General features: G+C 43.2%; 1 protein-coding gene across 2 annotated transcripts in view; it reads left to right on the top strand.

Annotated features, from left to right (window-relative positions):
• Positions 1-15,960, top strand: part of RTN1 (reticulon 1) — a 186,384-nt gene extending 170,424 nt beyond the window's left edge. For both annotated transcript variants that reach the window (XM_065403210.1, XM_065403211.1), the window contains 6 exons: positions 10,929-11,136; positions 12,431-12,569; positions 13,738-13,807; positions 14,244-14,290; positions 14,398-14,456; positions 15,918-15,960. In XM_065403210.1, the coding sequence (XP_065259282.1) occupies positions 10,929-11,136; positions 12,431-12,569; positions 13,738-13,807; positions 14,244-14,290; positions 14,398-14,456; positions 15,918-15,960 (566 nt within the window). The remainder of the gene's footprint in view (positions 1-10,928; positions 11,137-12,430; positions 12,570-13,737; positions 13,808-14,243; positions 14,291-14,397; positions 14,457-15,917) is intronic.
• The last annotated feature ends 1,717 nt before the right edge of the window (positions 15,961-17,677 follow it).

Below are 17,677 nucleotides of genomic sequence, written 5' to 3'. Positions count from 1 at the left end.
GCTTTAAAATGGTAACAATAGAACCCACCTTGTAGGAGTGTTGCTGGAATTAGTTAGTGGTTGTAAGTAACTTTGAGCACCATGGATGAAAAGCACTAATCTACTGGGCAGGTAGATTAACTATTGTTAATCTGACTTGTTTAAAAGTCTCTTGTCATGAGATTTGCAAACTGATTTCAAGACAAAGATTCAGGTGAGGTTTTGGATAATAAGCAGCTAAATTCTCAGGACCAAAAACTGCATGTGCACATCTGAGGCTGGAACTTGTCCCTTTGATGCTTAACTGAACTTCTATACCTTTTGCGGTGTTCATACGTCATTCATCACCAAGCACAACCGGAAGAACATCAGGTAAGGGACCAGAGTGCAGGAGATGCAATCTCTGAGCATGGCCCAAGATCTCAGTCTAACTTTTAGAAAAGCAGGCGAGGCACATATTTCTCTGTAGAGTAGGTCTAATTACTGTTGCACGTTTTGTGGGTGTGCACAATTTTTGCAAGAGACACAGCAGTGGTGGTTTTCTTAGCTGAGAGCAGGATCAACTTGCTGAGCTGAGATCCAGGAGATAGGACAGAGAACAGGCAATGGTCCTGAGTGGAGAGGAAAGAGGATACCTGAAGCTTAAGTCTCACCAAAGAGACCCAGCTTAAAACTATCTTCAGAAAACTCTCTACACAGCAGACGTGTAGAGTATCTGAGTTGCTTGTGGATTCTCATTGACATGAGGCAACCTCCTTTATGTTCTGCAGTGAAACCAATCATAGAACACCTGTACTCCTGGAGCATAGTTTTTTTGTAAACTTCCTAAAGAATCTTCTCCTATTTCCCTTTTTTGAATGATCAAATTCTTTGATTAAGAAATTGACAATAAAACCAAGAATGTCAACTGCTGTGATGAAAGCCACTAAAAACAAGGACAATCATAACCCACCAGATGTCCTTCAGCACCTCCTGTAGTCAAAATGAGGCATCACCACTAACAGCTATTTTTTCAGAGTCCCAAAATGCCAAGTTATAGGCTCAATCCTATCCTTCAGTCCCTTACTCAAGCAAAATTCCCATCGATTCCAATGGGACTGCAGGATTAAGAGCCCACGTTTAGAGGACAGACCCGGTAAGAGGTGTACTACTTTGATGTTTTATTGCTTCCAGTTTTAACAAGGCCACCATGCTGATCTAAACCACTGAGATTTCAAAAAATAAAAAGTGAGATTTTAACGGCATGGCATTTGCTGGCTCCTGCTCATTTTATGTCCTGTCTGAAAATTAATCAATTTTAAAAATATATTTCAACTTCCTTCATTGTCAGAATGAGAATGCCTTTTAAAATAAATCTTCTTGAAAATGCTCTACAGAGGAGTAATTCTGGCTATGCTGGGGACCTTAGCTAGCTGTGCATGCAAGGGCTGAAGTCATTGGGGGCTGATCAGTTGAAGTCCAGGGGAGGTGTTAACTTTGACATCAATGAGAGCAAAATTGGGCTCTTTTTAGTTGCATGGGATGTCGTGTCAATCTGATGTTGATTTTTCCTTACAATTAAAGATGGGCCTGAGCCCTGACATTTGAAATCTGGTAGAGGGTCCATATCTAAGCTTCTGAAAGTTTGATAGGGATGAAGAAGGGGGCTGGATCTGTGGTCCTGGTTCATGCTCATCTCTACTTAGAACTAACATTGCCACACCTCGTGCAATCATGAATTCTGCCTCTTTTCCTTCATTTCCATTGCAGGTCAGGCAGGTTCCTATTAATAAAATCCTGTACACAAATCTGCAAGGGGCAGGCAGCATTGTTATTTTATTAGCAAATAAGGCATGGGGTGGGCCTTCTTGTCTACAGATGGGTTTTTTTTAAAACAATGGTTGTAATTCCTAATCCTGCAGCCTTCCTTGTGTGAAGAAATCCCATTGACGTCAATGAGAATTCCGCATGAGGAGCAGTGGCAAGACTGGTTCCTTAATTATTGTCAACCATCAAGTATTACCATGTGAGGGGCCAATCCTGTTGCACTTAATCACATAAGCAATCCTCGTTCTCCCAAATAATCCCATTGACATCAGAGGGACCATTCTTGGGATTAAGGAATACTCAGGGGAGTAGGGGCTTACAAGATCTGTCATTCATTAATTGCATGCCTGTTCTCTTGTGTCTCCTCTCAGTATGCTGTATGTTGTGCATGCTGAGTTATCTAGAGTTATGCAGGAAACCCTAACTCACCTCGAAACTCCTGTTTGTCATCTGTTAAGGTCTAGGAATGTCTGTCTGTCTCTGTCTTCTCATAACACCAAGGGACTAAGATTGCAGAATAACCCACGCACTGAAAGCCATTGCTCTGAAAGGGAGCGGGGGCCTTTTGGATAGGGATAATGCACAGTATTGCCGGGCTACAAACCCAGGGTCAACTCCCACTCCTGGTCTCTTGTCCCAAGGGTTGGGAGAGCAAGAAGGGTGACCTCTCTGGCTCATTGAGAGCTGACACAGGTGGATTCTCAAGGGCGTCCTGCTCCCAGGGAGAAGGATGGTCTCTGTGATATGGGCCTCAAGGATGAAGGGTTGTAACCCGAGAGAAAATGATGGGATCCAGAGGGCTCCAACGAGAATGGGGGAAAACAGCCCTTATAAAAATAGCAAAGAGACTCTGTCGGCTCTGCAGTTCATGGCAGCAGTCTTCTGAAGCTGAGATGTGCCAGCCGTTCTCCAGAAGTTGCATCCCTCTATATTACAAACAGATGACCGGGGGGAGGGGGAGAAGAGGTGGGGAAATGATATATTGGCATAGAAAGATGTCTTAACGAAGTGATGAGAGAAAACACTGAGCAGGTAGCCTTTGGATATGCTTTGATACTGGGAGAACCCTCTGCTAATCAGTGCATAAATAGCTGGATACTATTGGCCAGAGTCTAATCACCCTACATCATGTGGAGAATCCACTACTTTGCCAACATGCACAAACATGCAAGTGGATCTGTAGCAGTGCCCTCTGTGCCCCAGGGTTGAAATCCTGGCCCCATTGAAGTCAATGGCAAAACTCCTAATGACTTCATTAGGGCCAGGCTGTTCATCCCATTTCTCCAAGGTGAGAATCTGACCCTGTAAAATATATATAGTTAAACAATGGAAATAATTTTCTGAAGTTTTAAATTAGTGTATGGTTTTTACTGGAGCATAGGAGGGATTTTAAATACTATTGTTACATCTAGGTTTGTCTGACATTGACTCTGTTTCTAATGTGCTTATCATGATAGTCCCAAGGCATCCATTTTTCAGGGGGTTAGAAATTCATTTGGTAAGAAGTAGAGATGGAGTGAAACCAAAACCCTGGATCCAAAGACTGCAAAACTTGGACAGTTCACACCTGGATCCAAGCTTCACACCTGGACCTTGGTCTATAATGAGCTCAGCCAAACCCACTGAGCTGAAATTTCCCATCATGTGAGTGATCTCTGCTGCTCTGTGGCTCAGGCTTCATTCTAGTAATAAGTCCCAGTTGTCAAATATTAGTCCAATAAAGGCTGTTAATTAACAAGACCTTCATTGTTACATTCGGTTTCCCTAGCTTTCCAGTGTCACTACAGCCACTGGACAATTAATTAGTGTTTGTTTACATGCATCAAAATTCTTTTCTTAATTTCTCATCCACAAAAACGCTACCCAGGGAATGGTGAACCATAAGCCCCGCTGCCCCACATGCATACTGTAAGGATCCTATGGTTATGGTGTTCACATGTGAGGGAAAGTGTCTTGTGATGCCATCTGTATGCTGAGCTGTGCATAGGCTTGTATGTGGTCTTCCTCTATTGTGGGCCATTCCTTACATTTGCAGGCTAACCCAGGATTTTTACGAAGATCACAGTATTATTAAAATCCCAGAGAAAATGCTGCCCTACTGCATGTTTACTGTGTAACGGGGACAGGTGTGAGAATGCTCATGCAATATTCTGTATAATGATACACTCCTCTTCTTCCTGCATCTCAGCTTAACTCCATAAAACACCAACTGGTATCTTAGTGGACACTTCCCTAGTAAGGAAAGTTGGAATAGCACTGACCTATAGCCACAGGCATTGGGACCGCAGCAGACTCATTTCTTGGTCCTGTGTCAATCAGCCACTGAGTCCACAGGGTTGTCTTTAACTCCTGTATTTATAACCTTACCTCCCCTTGCACTCTGATTGCACGCTTCGCTCAGAGGCTGACTAGGGTATGACCTGCCAGGTGGGGTGCCCACAATGAAAACTTAACAGCTACAGAGCACATCCGGTAACTGCCACACCCTGCCCTGTTCTCATCAGACATTGAGTATCCAACTAAGAAGATTCTTGTCTCCTCCCTCTGGAAGAACAAAGTCAAATGCTGCAGCATAAAGTGCATGGGTTACAATTGCTCAGACAGTTTTGTTTTGTAGAGGAAGAACTGGAAAAACAAAAAGAAAAAAAAATTGTAGATGATTTTCAGACTTGAGCAGGGAGATGCCTTGTGGGTCTAAATAACTCATCTAGTCATTGCAGAACTGACTCTAATGTATTTATACACGGGAATCCTATCGGTCAAAATGTTCATTTTCTGTCTCCCCACTCCTGTCTTTTTCTCTTAAAACAATATTTCACAAAGAAGAAACATGCATGAGTTTGAAGGCATGGGGACATTTTAGACATAACTTGTCTAAAATAATATATCCTCCACAGGCAATTTTGGGATGTCCTTCAAATTTCAAAGATAACACAGGCAAACTGGGGATATAGCTATACGAGTGTTTTGATGACCACACAAACCATTAAAGCTCTGTTCTCATGGTTACCATGAGGTCATCACAACCCTTGATGAATGTGCACAGTAATATAGTTCACAGCGGCTCTCTCACGCCCTTTGTCTCTGTCCTGGGTCCCTGTCTAACTATGCACTGTCTAGTGCATCAGTGCTCTATATGGTGTGTCTTCCAACTTTTGGGATGCTAGATGCCCAATAACAAGAAACATTTTCCAAAAGAAGCAATGACGTCTGCCGGGAGAAGTTTCAGGCACTGTACCCAGGAAATTTCCTCAATGGGATAAAAGTCACAGGCTACTGACATTATTTATTTTAGAGAACTTAGGTCTAACTTACACTGCAAGCGATACATTTAGTTCCTACCTGTACCCATCTGGAACTGTTGCTATGAAGTTCACCTAGTTGGATTGCTAGTGCGACTGCATGGCAGAGAATGGAGAATTCAGGTTAGCTTAATGCGATGAAGTTGTATTTAAAATGATGGCTGAGAGTCTGATTAATACTCTTGAGAGTTTCTTCTTTCAAACTTAAGGTTTGGGTTACTTAAGTTATGTTTTGCAGAGCTCTCCTGCATTCATTTCTAACTCAAAATCATGAACAAGCTGGACTCTAAAAGTAAACAGCTAATAAACGCGTTTCTCCATTGAAAACTCTTCAAAGAAAGTGACAACACTGATTTGTCATAGCCTGAGACCCCGATCCTGCTCCCATTAAAGTCAGTGGTAAAACTCCCCTTAAATTCAGAGGTTCAGGGTCTGGCCTTTAATGAGGAGAGAGAAATGGTGCTGAACTTGAGGTTGTTTTGATAAATCATAGAGGCTTTTATACCTCCACAAGTAAATAAGGCCTAGTGGATTCTACTGGAATTAATACAAAGATACTGGAGTGAAAGTAATGTCACCCTTGTTACAGTAAATTAAAAAGCAATTATGAGGAGCTACTGCTAAACAGCTTTTGCATGTTAACAGCTGAGGTTATAATTTTAGGCTGGGGTTTTCAAAGAAGCATTAGGGAGTTAGGTCTCCGAATCCCATTGAAATTGAATGTGATTTTGGTGCCTATTCTCTTAAACGCCTTTGAAAATATCATCCACTTAAGAATAACCAGGGCATTTGAAGAAGAGAGGATGCAGCCATTGTTTGTTCATGATATTTGAGGGAAGGGGTTTATTCACACCCCTGAGCGACATAAGTTCTGCCAACATAAGCTGTAGTGTAGACGTAGGCTTAGATCAGGTATAGCGCTGCGACAGCATGTCCTACGCCAATTTGTCTGCACAGCCCTGCATGCGCCTGAATCCTGGCCCACAAAACTGACTGTGTTAGTATTGACTGAGGCTTTCTAGAACAGAGGCTGCTAATTGTGACAGCTTGTCTGGGGGTTCTACGTTGTGCACAAAAATGGACTGGGGTGAGGCTGTCAAATGCCCTTTCAGTGGTGACTCAAGCTAAGATTTGAACTTAAGACTTCAAAGATGGTGTCCTGAGCCTCTGTTTGCCAGAAGCGGAGAATGGGCGACAGGGGATGGATCGCTTGATGATTCCCTGTTCTGTTCATTCCCTCTGGGGCACCTGGCATTGGCCACTGTCAGATGACAGGATACTGGGCTAGATGGACCTTTGGTCTGACCCAGTGTGGCCGTTCTTATGTTTCTATGATAGAAAACCCACTGGGCCAGCAGACAGAGTGTGCCATATTGTGCACTGAATTGATATTACACTTGGAGACGCAAAATAGTGTGTGCACACTGGGCTGGTATCTTCCCCTTTGAATTTCACCTTGACTACACTTAAGAATAACAAGGGCATTTGAAGAAGAGAGGATGCAGCCATCTGGCGACAAGGGGGCTGATTAGCCATTGCACTGCCCCTTGTGTATCATTTACACCCAGGGGAGTGTAAAGGCTTCTATCTGAGGCAGTAATGATTTACACCTCCTTTGTGGTGGGGCAAATGGCTAAACAAGGGGCAGGGGCAGCTATGAACCGAGTCCAAGGATTCTGGCTACAGTTATTTTCGCAGCCTCAGACTTCTCTTGTGTTCGACACTTGTGGTCAGTTTTGTTGTCTAGAGGAACACCCATGCCCCAACCCCCATGTCACTGGCTGCCACGTGCGTGAGATCTTTGCTCGTGGTAGAAGAGGCACAGACTAAATATCTGGGGCCATGTTGTTGCTCCTGCTATGGCTCTGGTGATGCAAAGCAGTCATAAGCCAGGCAGGTATGCCCCCTCGCCCCTGAGGATTCCCCCTTTGCAGCCCCTGTAGTGGCTCCAAGGTCATGCCAAGCATAGGGGGCGTACCCATGGGAAAGCCAGGACATCCATTTGTCCTGGAACAGGCAGCATCACAGTAGGTGCGTTCTACCTGGATGCCACTGGAACATGCAGCACAATCCCTCCTGGAGTTCCCCCTGTATCGGTCACAATCTAACTCTGATGGGAGCCAGGCTCGGGCAAAAATGGAAACCTGCCCTCTTTGAAATGAGATTTCCCTTGTTTAAGAAAAAGCGAGATGTAAATATTGGAAAAGACCATTTCAGTGGCTTGCATACAGCGGCAGCTCTACTTTATAGCCTGGTCTTTTAAGCAGCATTTTAATATCCTTCATTACTGTGGGCCTGTTCCAGCTCAAAACAGCCAAATCCTGCCAGTGTGAAAGCTGCATGCTGACTTCCCAGCTGGCTCACCTGCCCAGGGGAAGGGCTGGATTGCCACAGTGGGAAACCAAAAATACTCAGTCTCCATCTAGCTTTGCACCCTGGAGTTCTGGAGTTGCTTGAGGGGGAGAAGGGCTCATGTTGATGAGCTCAGCGCTTTGTGTCCTGTGCCCCCAAAAGTACCTATATTAGAACCTCTCATATGCTCTCTCTTCCCCGTGCCTGTCCAAGGAGCAGTCAGGGACTTCTTGCTCTTTCCATGACCAGGTGTCAAGGACATGAGACTGAGTGACACCATCTGTCCTGACTGTACGTTTAGTCTCTGTCCTAGTTTATTCACTTACGGCCAGATCCTCAAAGGTATTTAGGCTGCTAATTTTCATTGAAACCGGTGTAGGGAAGGAGCCTAAATACCTTTGAGGATCTGGTCCTTACGACAAATTCTGCTGCATCCCACGGGCTCAGAGACCATGCAGACTGACCCAGCATTGTTCCACTGACCATAGGATGGATAAGATTTGGGGAACCCAGGCAGCACAGCTCTGTCCTCCCAGCCTTCTGCCAGGCAGAAGGAGTTTGGGGCATGAGTGGGACCAGGCCCAGCAGAGCCACCACTACACATGTCCATGAGTCATTGCCTCAGGGCTGTAGGGAGACTTGGCTGCTGCTCTATAGTGTGGAGAGGAAGATTCCTTCTCCTAACCCCTATGAATCCCTAACTATACTGACTATCCCAGATCATTAGTCTGTGCCTTCTGGGAAGAATTTGCCCCCTGTACTCCACATGATGCCCAATGACATGAAAAATGACCTTTAAAAACATACCGACTGTCTCTCCCTTGGAGTCAGTATGATTTTAAGCTTGTATCTGGTATGTAATTTCTCTAGCAATATAAAGTACCACAGCAATGCTAGCAGCGTATACTAACAGATGCATGCTACCTTGGAGATGCCAAACCCCTTCTAGTTTTTGTTTGACTAGTGAATGAAATCAGCTGTATTTCTCTTGTCTCTTACCTGCATACAGGTCCCCATGAGTGTCTCTTTTGACATATTCAAGAGACAAGATGGGTGAGGTAATATGTTTTATTGGACCAACTTCTGTTGGCAAAAGAGACAAGCTTTTGAGCTATACAGAGCTCTTTGACCTGATCTGAAGAAGAGCTGTGTAGAGCTCAAAAGCTTGCCTAGTTCACCAACAGAAGTTGGTCCAATAAAAGATATTACCTCAGCCACCTTGTCTCCCTCGCATCCTGGGAATGACATGGCTACATCACTGCAGACATCCTTTGACATATGTCCATCCTGTGGTGAGTTTGCAGCATTGTGTCCTCATTAAGAAGCGCCTCTTTCATCTCTAAAATACAATTTTTTTCTTTAAAGAAAGAAATCCAGAATGATCCGTTGAGGGAGGAAAAAGCAGTGAGAAAGTGGCTGATCTGTGAGCAGCTTTAATCTGAGTGGCCTGCCGTTGCTGAGGCCAAATACTAGTAACTAATTCTTTTATTAGCCAATTCTTTAATATGCCTTAGCAAAAAATCCTGTTGTAAGACAGGTTATGTCAGGATGATGCACACGGAATATATTCTCATTGCGTTCGCCATTCAGCTCCTTTTCTCATTGAAAGGAGTAGCACTCCTGGAAAGCCCTGCGTATCTAGGTGAGAATATAATCCATTTCTAGCCCATGATAGTACTGGGCACATGGCCACAGCTGGAATTTGTGCTAAGTCGCATTGGGCTACTCCTGTGCATAAATGTTTGAAGGATCCAGACTGAATCCATACATTTAGAAATATGAAAGGATTCTCTTATTTATGGTTCGTATATGAAATGGAATAGAACTTGAATGGAATAAAAAGTGAATAGAACTTGATTTTAAATAACTATTTTTGTACTCTAGCCCCAATGTACTTTACAATACTAAGTAAGAGTGAGAACTGTAATGGTAACGAGTAATAGCTCCTTCATCAATGACTCACATCTCTTTGGAGATTAGAATTATTGCTGGGCAAATAATTTGCAATCAATATTTTATTTTATGAATTTTACCTCTTTTTCTGCTTGTGAATTTTCTTTGAACAGATCATAATTTTCCTGAATTTGTTCTTTATTCAGAATTAGTCCACAGCTAACATGTATAAATAACACTTGATCTGCACCATATTCAATCAGTTCATCATGAATAGTTAATTTTTAAAATCAGAGCTGTTTTTGATTGGACATTATGTCACATGGCATGGTTCTGTTCCCTGATCGGATGGAGGCCACTGTTAGAAGCAGATTTCAGATGTAAATATTTGGGATCAAGAATTTTCCACGACTATTCAACAATGTTTGCTTAAATTTTGATTTTATGGTGAATACTCTTGTTGGTAAAATCATTTTGCTACAATGTTCGTGGTACATGAACACAAAATGGGTCCAAGCCGAGCAAAGTGAACTTTAAAAGATGAAGATGTATTTACAGAAAATGTTTTGCAGTGTTTGCCCGGCTCAAATTAAAACCTATAAGTTGTATAGTGAGAGAAGGTTTGCTGAGTTTCTTAAGAAGTCTCATGGGATTTTTAACTTGTAGCTGAATGGTCACCAGACTAAATTGGACCTTTTTAAAAATGTCTTATTGGTTCCCTAACAATGTAACAAATAGAGCTGGTCAGAAAATAAGGGTTTGGTTTTTTTCTCTGCTGAAAGTGTCAATGAAAATGGAAAAAAAACCCAGTTCTCATTAAACTTTTCCATGGAAATTTTTGATTTTTTGTTGATATACTAAAAACTGAAAAATATTTGGGATTTCTAATGAAAAATCTAAAATTTTCAAAGAAAGACGACACTTTTTGGACAAATTTTCATTGAGTCGAAAACTCAGTCTTCCTTCAAAAAAAGTTTTGATGGGAAATTTTGGACTAGCCCTAGTAATAACCCGTAGCCCTGCATGGAAGGGTCATGGTGGAGTAAGTAATGAGGCTGGTATGAGACTCAGACATATGACATTCTGGTTTAAGGGCAAAAATGCTGCCCACTGAACCATACTGACACTGCAATAGAGAGATATTAGGCCTGGTTTTGATCTTGTTTGCAATTGTGTATTTCTGGAATAACTCCACTGATGTCAACAGAGTGACTATATATATATATAGTCGTTTGTCCCTTTGGCTAAGTCTACAGTATGAGGTAAGGGAATGGTTCCTAGCTTGCATACACATACTCGCGTAGCCACGGTAGCAAAAGCAGCAGCCGCATGGCTTAGCAATGCTAAGTATGTACCGAAGGGGTTCAGGTGGGTTTGTCTTTAGCACAGCTAACCCGTGCTATCACAGCTACACTATACTCGAGTAGCTTCATTGAGCTAACGTGTGTATACAAACTGGGCATCACACCCTAGCTTGCAGTGTAGACATAACCTTTGTTTCTCTGCAAAAGTGTTTGGTCACCTGAATCTGCAACAGTAGCTTGCTTTGAAATCATTGCAGTGCTGGAGTTTGATTGATTTATTTTCTCTTCCCAGCTATCGACCTGTTGTACTGGCGTGACATCAAGCAGACAGGGATAGTGTTTGGAAGCATCCTGCTACTGCTCTTCTCTCTGACCCAGTTCAGTGTGGTCAGTGTTATTGCCTACCTGGCACTAGCTGCTCTCTCAGCCACCATTAGCTTCAGAATCTACAAGTCAGTTTTACAGGCTGTGCAGAAGACTGATGAAGGCCATCCATTCAAGTGAGTGCTTTGCAATCATTGCCAAAGGGGGGTATATCCTGCATTATTCATTGTTAGTGACAGAGTTCTGTATCTGCCATAAACACTTTTAGACCATAGACATGGTGGGTTTCTTTTTCATAATGGGGGAAAATGTTCTTTTCCACTGTTCGGGGTCTTAAAAGTCCATGAACTGTATTTGCTCAAATTTTTTTAAAAAATTCACCCCTCAGACCTTGAAAATTTTAGCCTGAAAGCTGAAAGATTTAGAAAGTTAGAAGCAACTAGAAAAAAGGAACAACCATAGTAAAAACTATCGCTGTCCCTGCGGTTCCAGCTATAATATGCTTTCCCCGCATAGCAGCAAGAATACCGTCCTACTCTTGTTTTTACGGAATGCCTAGATTAATGAGCTTTCCGTAAAGCACTTTGGACATGGATAACACAAGATAAGTGTTAAACGTTAATACTGTTGTTTTCAGTTGTAGCTTCACCCCAGCAAGGTTAGAGACTCACGGGATTGTCAGCTGGAGGAGATGACAGAAGCCTGAGATGGGAACCCCACAGATAGATTTTCTTTCTCTCTTGTGGAAATGAGGGCAGGGAATCCCCAGTTTCCAAAGGATCCTAAAGAGAGCCTTCCATGGGGCATGGGAAAGGGGTGAGGACTGGGGTGAGAACAGGGCAGCACACTGTTGGATGGGGTGGGCCAGGGTGAGTTCCAGGGGACACACATCATTCTCCCCTACCTCCCCACTGACCTCACTGAGTTTCAGAGAGAAAGCTAATATGGCCTGGTGTTGTAGTACCTTTTCCACGTGGACCACCGTAATGCTGGCAAGCTGCCCCTGAATTTGGAGCTGTGCTGTCAGGGAGGGGAGTAAGAGGTACTGGTGTTCCAGAACTGATGCAGAGGCAGGAGACCTGTGAGCAGATGGCTCTGGGCTTCTGCCATTCTCCTGGAATCTACAGTGTCTGAGAGGCTGGCTCCATGGCCCATCCCATGGGGGGAATAACTCACGCGCCCAACGGCAAGATGTGGCAGGAAGAGCCACAGGAGGAGCCTTGTCAAGTTTCTTCCCCTTGGCCTCCTCTCATGGATTTTACTATTGGATGAGGCAATGAGGCCCATAGTTGTCCAAGGGTGAAATAACAGTGCAGGGGAGTAATGGTGGGTATTGATAGTGCTGTGGCTGCCACGGCTGCAGAGAAAATGAGCTTCAGGGTAGTAGGGAACAGCAGGAGGAGAAAAGCACAAGAGTAAACGGACTGCAAGCTTGCCTGTGTTTTGTAATTGGATCTGTGTTTCTGGCAGAGCCTACCTGGAGATGGAAATGTCTCTCTCACAGGACCAGATTCAGAAATACACAGACTGTCTCCAGTTGTACGTGAACAGCACAGTCAGAGAGCTGAGGAGACTCTTCCTTGTCCAGGACCTGGTGGATTCCTTAAAAGTACGATTTGCTCAACCATTTTGAATCCCATTGGAGAGGAGAGATTTTACAGAGCAGAGCACTGCTTTCCTTAGTTTCCATGATGATAATGCCTTGACAAAACCTAGATGTGTGTTACTGTACAGTATAAAGGTTCTGCTCTTGTTCGCTCTCTTTTTTAACTAATTTAATTTTCTATACAGTAGTGATTTCACATTACACATTGGAATTGAGGGATCCGTGACATAAGAGTTATTAAAGATGTTGGGCCAGATCCTCATCTGATGTAAAATGACATAGCTCCACTGAAGTCAATGGAACTTCTTTGAGTTACTCCCTCTAAGGAGCTGGCCCACAGAGTGCTTTGTTTTCCACCATACTACACTCCTCCTGCAAGGTACTCAGGACTCAGCTAGCAGCGCGGTCAACCCTAGGCTCACTGGAAGCCTACGTGACACTGGGATATGATTCTCCACCTCTTCCTTGCCCACCAACCCATCCCATCCCTCAACTATGTCATTTCCTGCTGCAGAAGAATGTCCCTGTTACTGCTCAGCCATAATGGTTATTTATTATCTGTTGCTTTAGGAGTGTCCAAAAGCGTGTTAGGTGCCCCCACACCCCTCCGCACAAAGAGGAGACTGTCAAGAAGAAGGTCATTTGGACTTAGGCTCTTTTGAAAATTTTACCCACAGTTCCTGCCTCAAGAGGTTTACAATCTAAAGCGTCAATCGTGCAATGTACCCTGTGCAGGAAGGCCCCTCTCCTCAGTGAGGCTCCACACAGGTGGGGAGGGGTCTGCCTATGCTGAGCTCATTGCAGGATCAGGTCCTAGACACAGGCAAAAACGCAACGAGGAGGATGAGGAGGAGAACCGCAGGGGGGATGGTAGTGGAAGGAAGGATGGGGTTATGTAAAAAAAACAGTGGGATGGTTTACCTTTGCTCTGCACCCTTCCTAAAAATGTGCAGGGGCTTTTATTTTGCATTGGTTTTGAAAGTCTATGAAAAATTAAAGTCACCTACAGCAGATGTCCCTAGTTCCTAAGCATGCTGGTATTCCAGCTAGTTAAGTGAAGCTAATGGAATAATAATATGCCCATAAACTAGCTAGTTAAATGAAGCCATTTATTCTTGTGCTGATAATTTCAGTGATTGTCAGGAGATCTAATGATTTGTTTTTAATTTAGTTTGCAGTACTAATGTGGCTGCTGACTTACGTTGGAGCTCTCTTCAATGGCCTGACTCTTATGATCATGGGTAAAGATCATCATTTATTTTAAGATCTGTTTTTAAACATGTATTAACCATGGCAATTTCTTGTTAGAAAAACCAGCCTAGTCCCCCACTTGTCTCACCTTTGAAATGAGCTTTCTCCACAGTTAGACAATTATCTTTGTTCCATTTACTAATACATATTCATCTTTGTTTCTTATTCTGTTGTCCCCTGATATCTATCAACTACTTGCTGTGCTTAGTGGCTTCTCAGCTGCTGGGTACATAGTGATATACATTTCACATTTGGAAGATTCAGGCAGGGTTCAGTTTTAATACAGCTTCTTGAATCATCTCTTGGGACAAAGTGACATCATGTGCTTTTGCCTTTTAGTTCAAGAGGAAGCTAGATAATGCATCTTGTTTTCTGAGAGTAACAATCTCAACTGCAGAAATTTAACACTGTTCATTTCCCCCCCAGCTGTGGTCTCTATGTTTACTCTACCTGTTGTATATGACAAGTATCAGGTAAGTCAAAAGACTGTACAATAACTATCATTCAGATTGGATGTGTAAATGGTCCTAGCTTTCCAAGGCCCTGTTGATCTTCAGATGTCTGTTCTTGCTTTTTGTAGGCACAGATTGATCAATACTTGGGACTTGTGAGGACCCACATAAACACTGTCATGGCAAAGTGAGTTGAGCAGCAGATTTTTACAAGAAGCATGCCTTAGGTTCACTTGTGTCCTTAGGGCACATCCATACATTGGGGATGGCATGTAAGGTTATGGCCCCACGGGAAGCAAAAGCAGGAATTCTGCCACTGAGAGAATGCCCACCAGACCTCCTCAGTGCATAGGGGGAGTGTGCCCAAAGCCACACCCTCCTTTATGGAGAGCAGCATACTGCCACCTGCGGCTTAGTCCCATGCTGCAGACCAGTGGATATCAGGGGAGGAATCATGGCCCTGCATCCTCCTTTCCACTCTCCTTCCCGTTAGGGGAGCTATGAAGGGAGCAGCCCTGGCACTCCCCTGAGTTCCTTACACAGGCTGGACGAGGGAGAAAATGCTCTTTGCTCCCTTTCCTCACTGCCCAGCCCCAAAAGGGCTGGAGGCAACTTGGCCCTTGATACTCTGGGCTTATTTCATCCACTCTTTGTGAATATCACGGCTCATAATGAGCTAACCTGATATTGACAGGGATGGTTGAGGTGCTTCTGCAGAATAGCAATGCTGTTGTCATGAGCAATCTTCTTGTTCAAGAAAATGTGCCTTCTGTATGTTCAAGTGTGAAGCCAATATGTGCACTCACTCTTACGCTTCATGCGCTGAAGACTTAAAATTCATCCAAGTGCAGAAAGATGGCCCAAGGGTTTGGCCCCATTTATGTTCTCCAAATGGGGCTTAAGTGGGACTTCACTGGTGCATGGACCTGGTGCTGGCCCTCTGCACAGCGGGGGATGTCACCCCAACATTTCATTTGGGCACCGGGCTTAGGACTCACCTCACAGAGAGAAACAAATTGTAGCCCTTTACGTATAGTAACGGTTAGTGTTTGCTGTGACCTAAATAGCTGGAGAGCTCTGGGTTGCAGATCTACCTCTCTCTCCCAGCCTCTGACCACATTTCCTTGGGGTCGCGTAGAGCCGCTCTGATCTACACTCCTGAGCACTCGAGGTCTGCTGTATTATAAAGATTGGCCACACAAACTGAATCCCCGGCTCTGAGCACCACTGGATTCTGGGGATGTTAAAAATCTGGATTCAAATTTTGTATTTTAACTGTATCTCTAGTTTGTTACAGATGATAACATATGGTGGGAAATCAAAGGAACGGCAAATTCACCGAGCATATTCCGGGTATATATGAACTGTTAGAACCCGACTGCTTACTCCGGTGCTCCTGGATACAAAGTCCAGTTCACCCATGTGGGCAGGCTCTCTTACCCCCTCCCCATTTCTTTCCTGTGCAGGTGTGTAGTTTAACCCACAATCTAGCCTTCTTTGTTTATAGTTGTTACACACACATCTTACCAAGGCACCAAGAATGAAGGCTAAAGCAAAGGTCACCTTCTAGCTAAGAAAAGTCATGATGCTATGGAATGATTTTGATTAATTGCTATCTGACAGTGTAATCCCATTTTTTTACACCTAGGATCCAGGCGAAAATCCCAGGCGCTAAGAGAAAGGCAGAGTAAAGCAGACATCAAGAATCCATCAACAACAGTAGTGAATAATGGGGGAGTCTGGAGTGCAAACAGCTCTGCTCTTACACTTTATTGCAAATTTATTGTTCCTTTTTTTTTCTCAACACCATGTTCTTAGAACATAAAACACAAAAGCAGCTCTTTTTCCTTGCTGCTTGTGTACTCTTAGAATATTTGCAATCACTTGTGTCAAGCACTAAAGTATAGTAAAGAGAAAAGTGTACTAGATGTGGTTTTTGTGTTGCTTATAAAGTGCATGATGGTGAGAGCCTAAATAATACTGATTTTTTTAAGTGTTTTTCTTCTATTGGCATTGCTTCTATAACTTTAATGTTACATGTGGCTAGGGCTTTCCTGCTTAGTGCACTGATGCAATAGTTAAAATTGCTTCTATGTCACTGGGTCGCTGGTTGGGTTCATCTTTATTAACTATATAGAATTGTGGGCTAATGTTTTAGTGTTTTCCAGCACAAATGGAATAAACAGTAATCAGTACTTATAGTAATCAGTTTTGTATAACTAAAAAACAAAACAAAAACCCAGTACTTTTGTTGTAAGGGATTGATGGGCTGATTTACATGTATGGTAACTGGAGAGTTCCAGCTTGTTAAATTTATTACACTTTGTATTACATTCTCCGTAGCTCCTAATGGACTTACTTATGGACTCTGAATATTTGCACTTATGTACTTGATACCGAATGCAGAAATAAATGTTACTAAATGTACAAAGTTCTCCCTCTTGTTGCCATTGGGGTTACATTAGCATTTGTAAAATCAATACTCAATCTGCAAAAAGCATGAAGGGCTTGTTTGTTGGTCTCTGGGAGCTATTTATGCCTATTCCATGCAGTTTTGCCACTACAAAATTGTTCAATCCCAAAAGATTGTCTGTACTTAGTTCATTTAGCAGTTTCACATCCTGATGAGTAAAGAATGGAAATAAAGCAAACTTCCTAGTGCCAAAAGTTGTTTATTTTGTTGGTGTCATTACTACATTTCAGGCACATGTAATGGTCAATGAATTCTCTTGAAAGTTGCCTGATTACCTACTTAAACATAGATTCATAGATTCTAGGACTGGAAGGGACCTCGAGAGGTCATCGAGTCCAGTCCCCTGCCCGCATGGCAGGACCAAATACTGTCTAGACCATCCCTGATAGACATTTATCTAACCTACTCTTAAATATCTCCAGAGATGGAGATTCCACAACCTCCCTAGGCAATTTATTCCAGTGTTTAACCACCCTGACAGTTAGGAACTTTTTCCTAATGTCCAACCTAGACCTCCCTTGCTGCAGTTTAAGCCCATTGCTTCTTGTTCTATCCTCAGAGGCTAAGGTGAACAAGTTTTCTCCCTCCTCCTTATGACACCCTTTTAGATACCTGAAAACTGCTATCATGTCCCCTCTCAGTCTTCTCTTTTCCAAACTAAACAAACCCAATTCTTTCAGCCTTCCTTCATAGGTCATGTTCTCAAGACCTTTAATCATTCTTGTTGCTCTTCTCTGGACCCTTTCCAATTTCTCCACATCTTTCTTGAAATGCGGTGCCCAGAACTGGACACAATACTCCAGCTGAGGCCTAACCAGAGCAGAGTAGAGCGGAAGAATGACTTCTCGTGTCTTGCTCACAACACACCTGTTAATACATCCCAGAATCATGTTTGCTTTTTTTGCAACAGCATCACACCGTTGACTCATATTTAG

The sequence above is a fragment of the Emys orbicularis genome, chromosome 4 (genome assembly GCF_028017835.1).
Source record: "Emys orbicularis isolate rEmyOrb1 chromosome 4, rEmyOrb1.hap1, whole genome shotgun sequence".
NCBI classification, from domain to species: Eukaryota; Metazoa; Chordata; order Testudines; family Emydidae; genus Emys; species Emys orbicularis.
The sequence above is the reverse complement of the archived record's forward strand: the minus strand, read 5'-3'. Positions and strand labels throughout refer to the sequence as shown.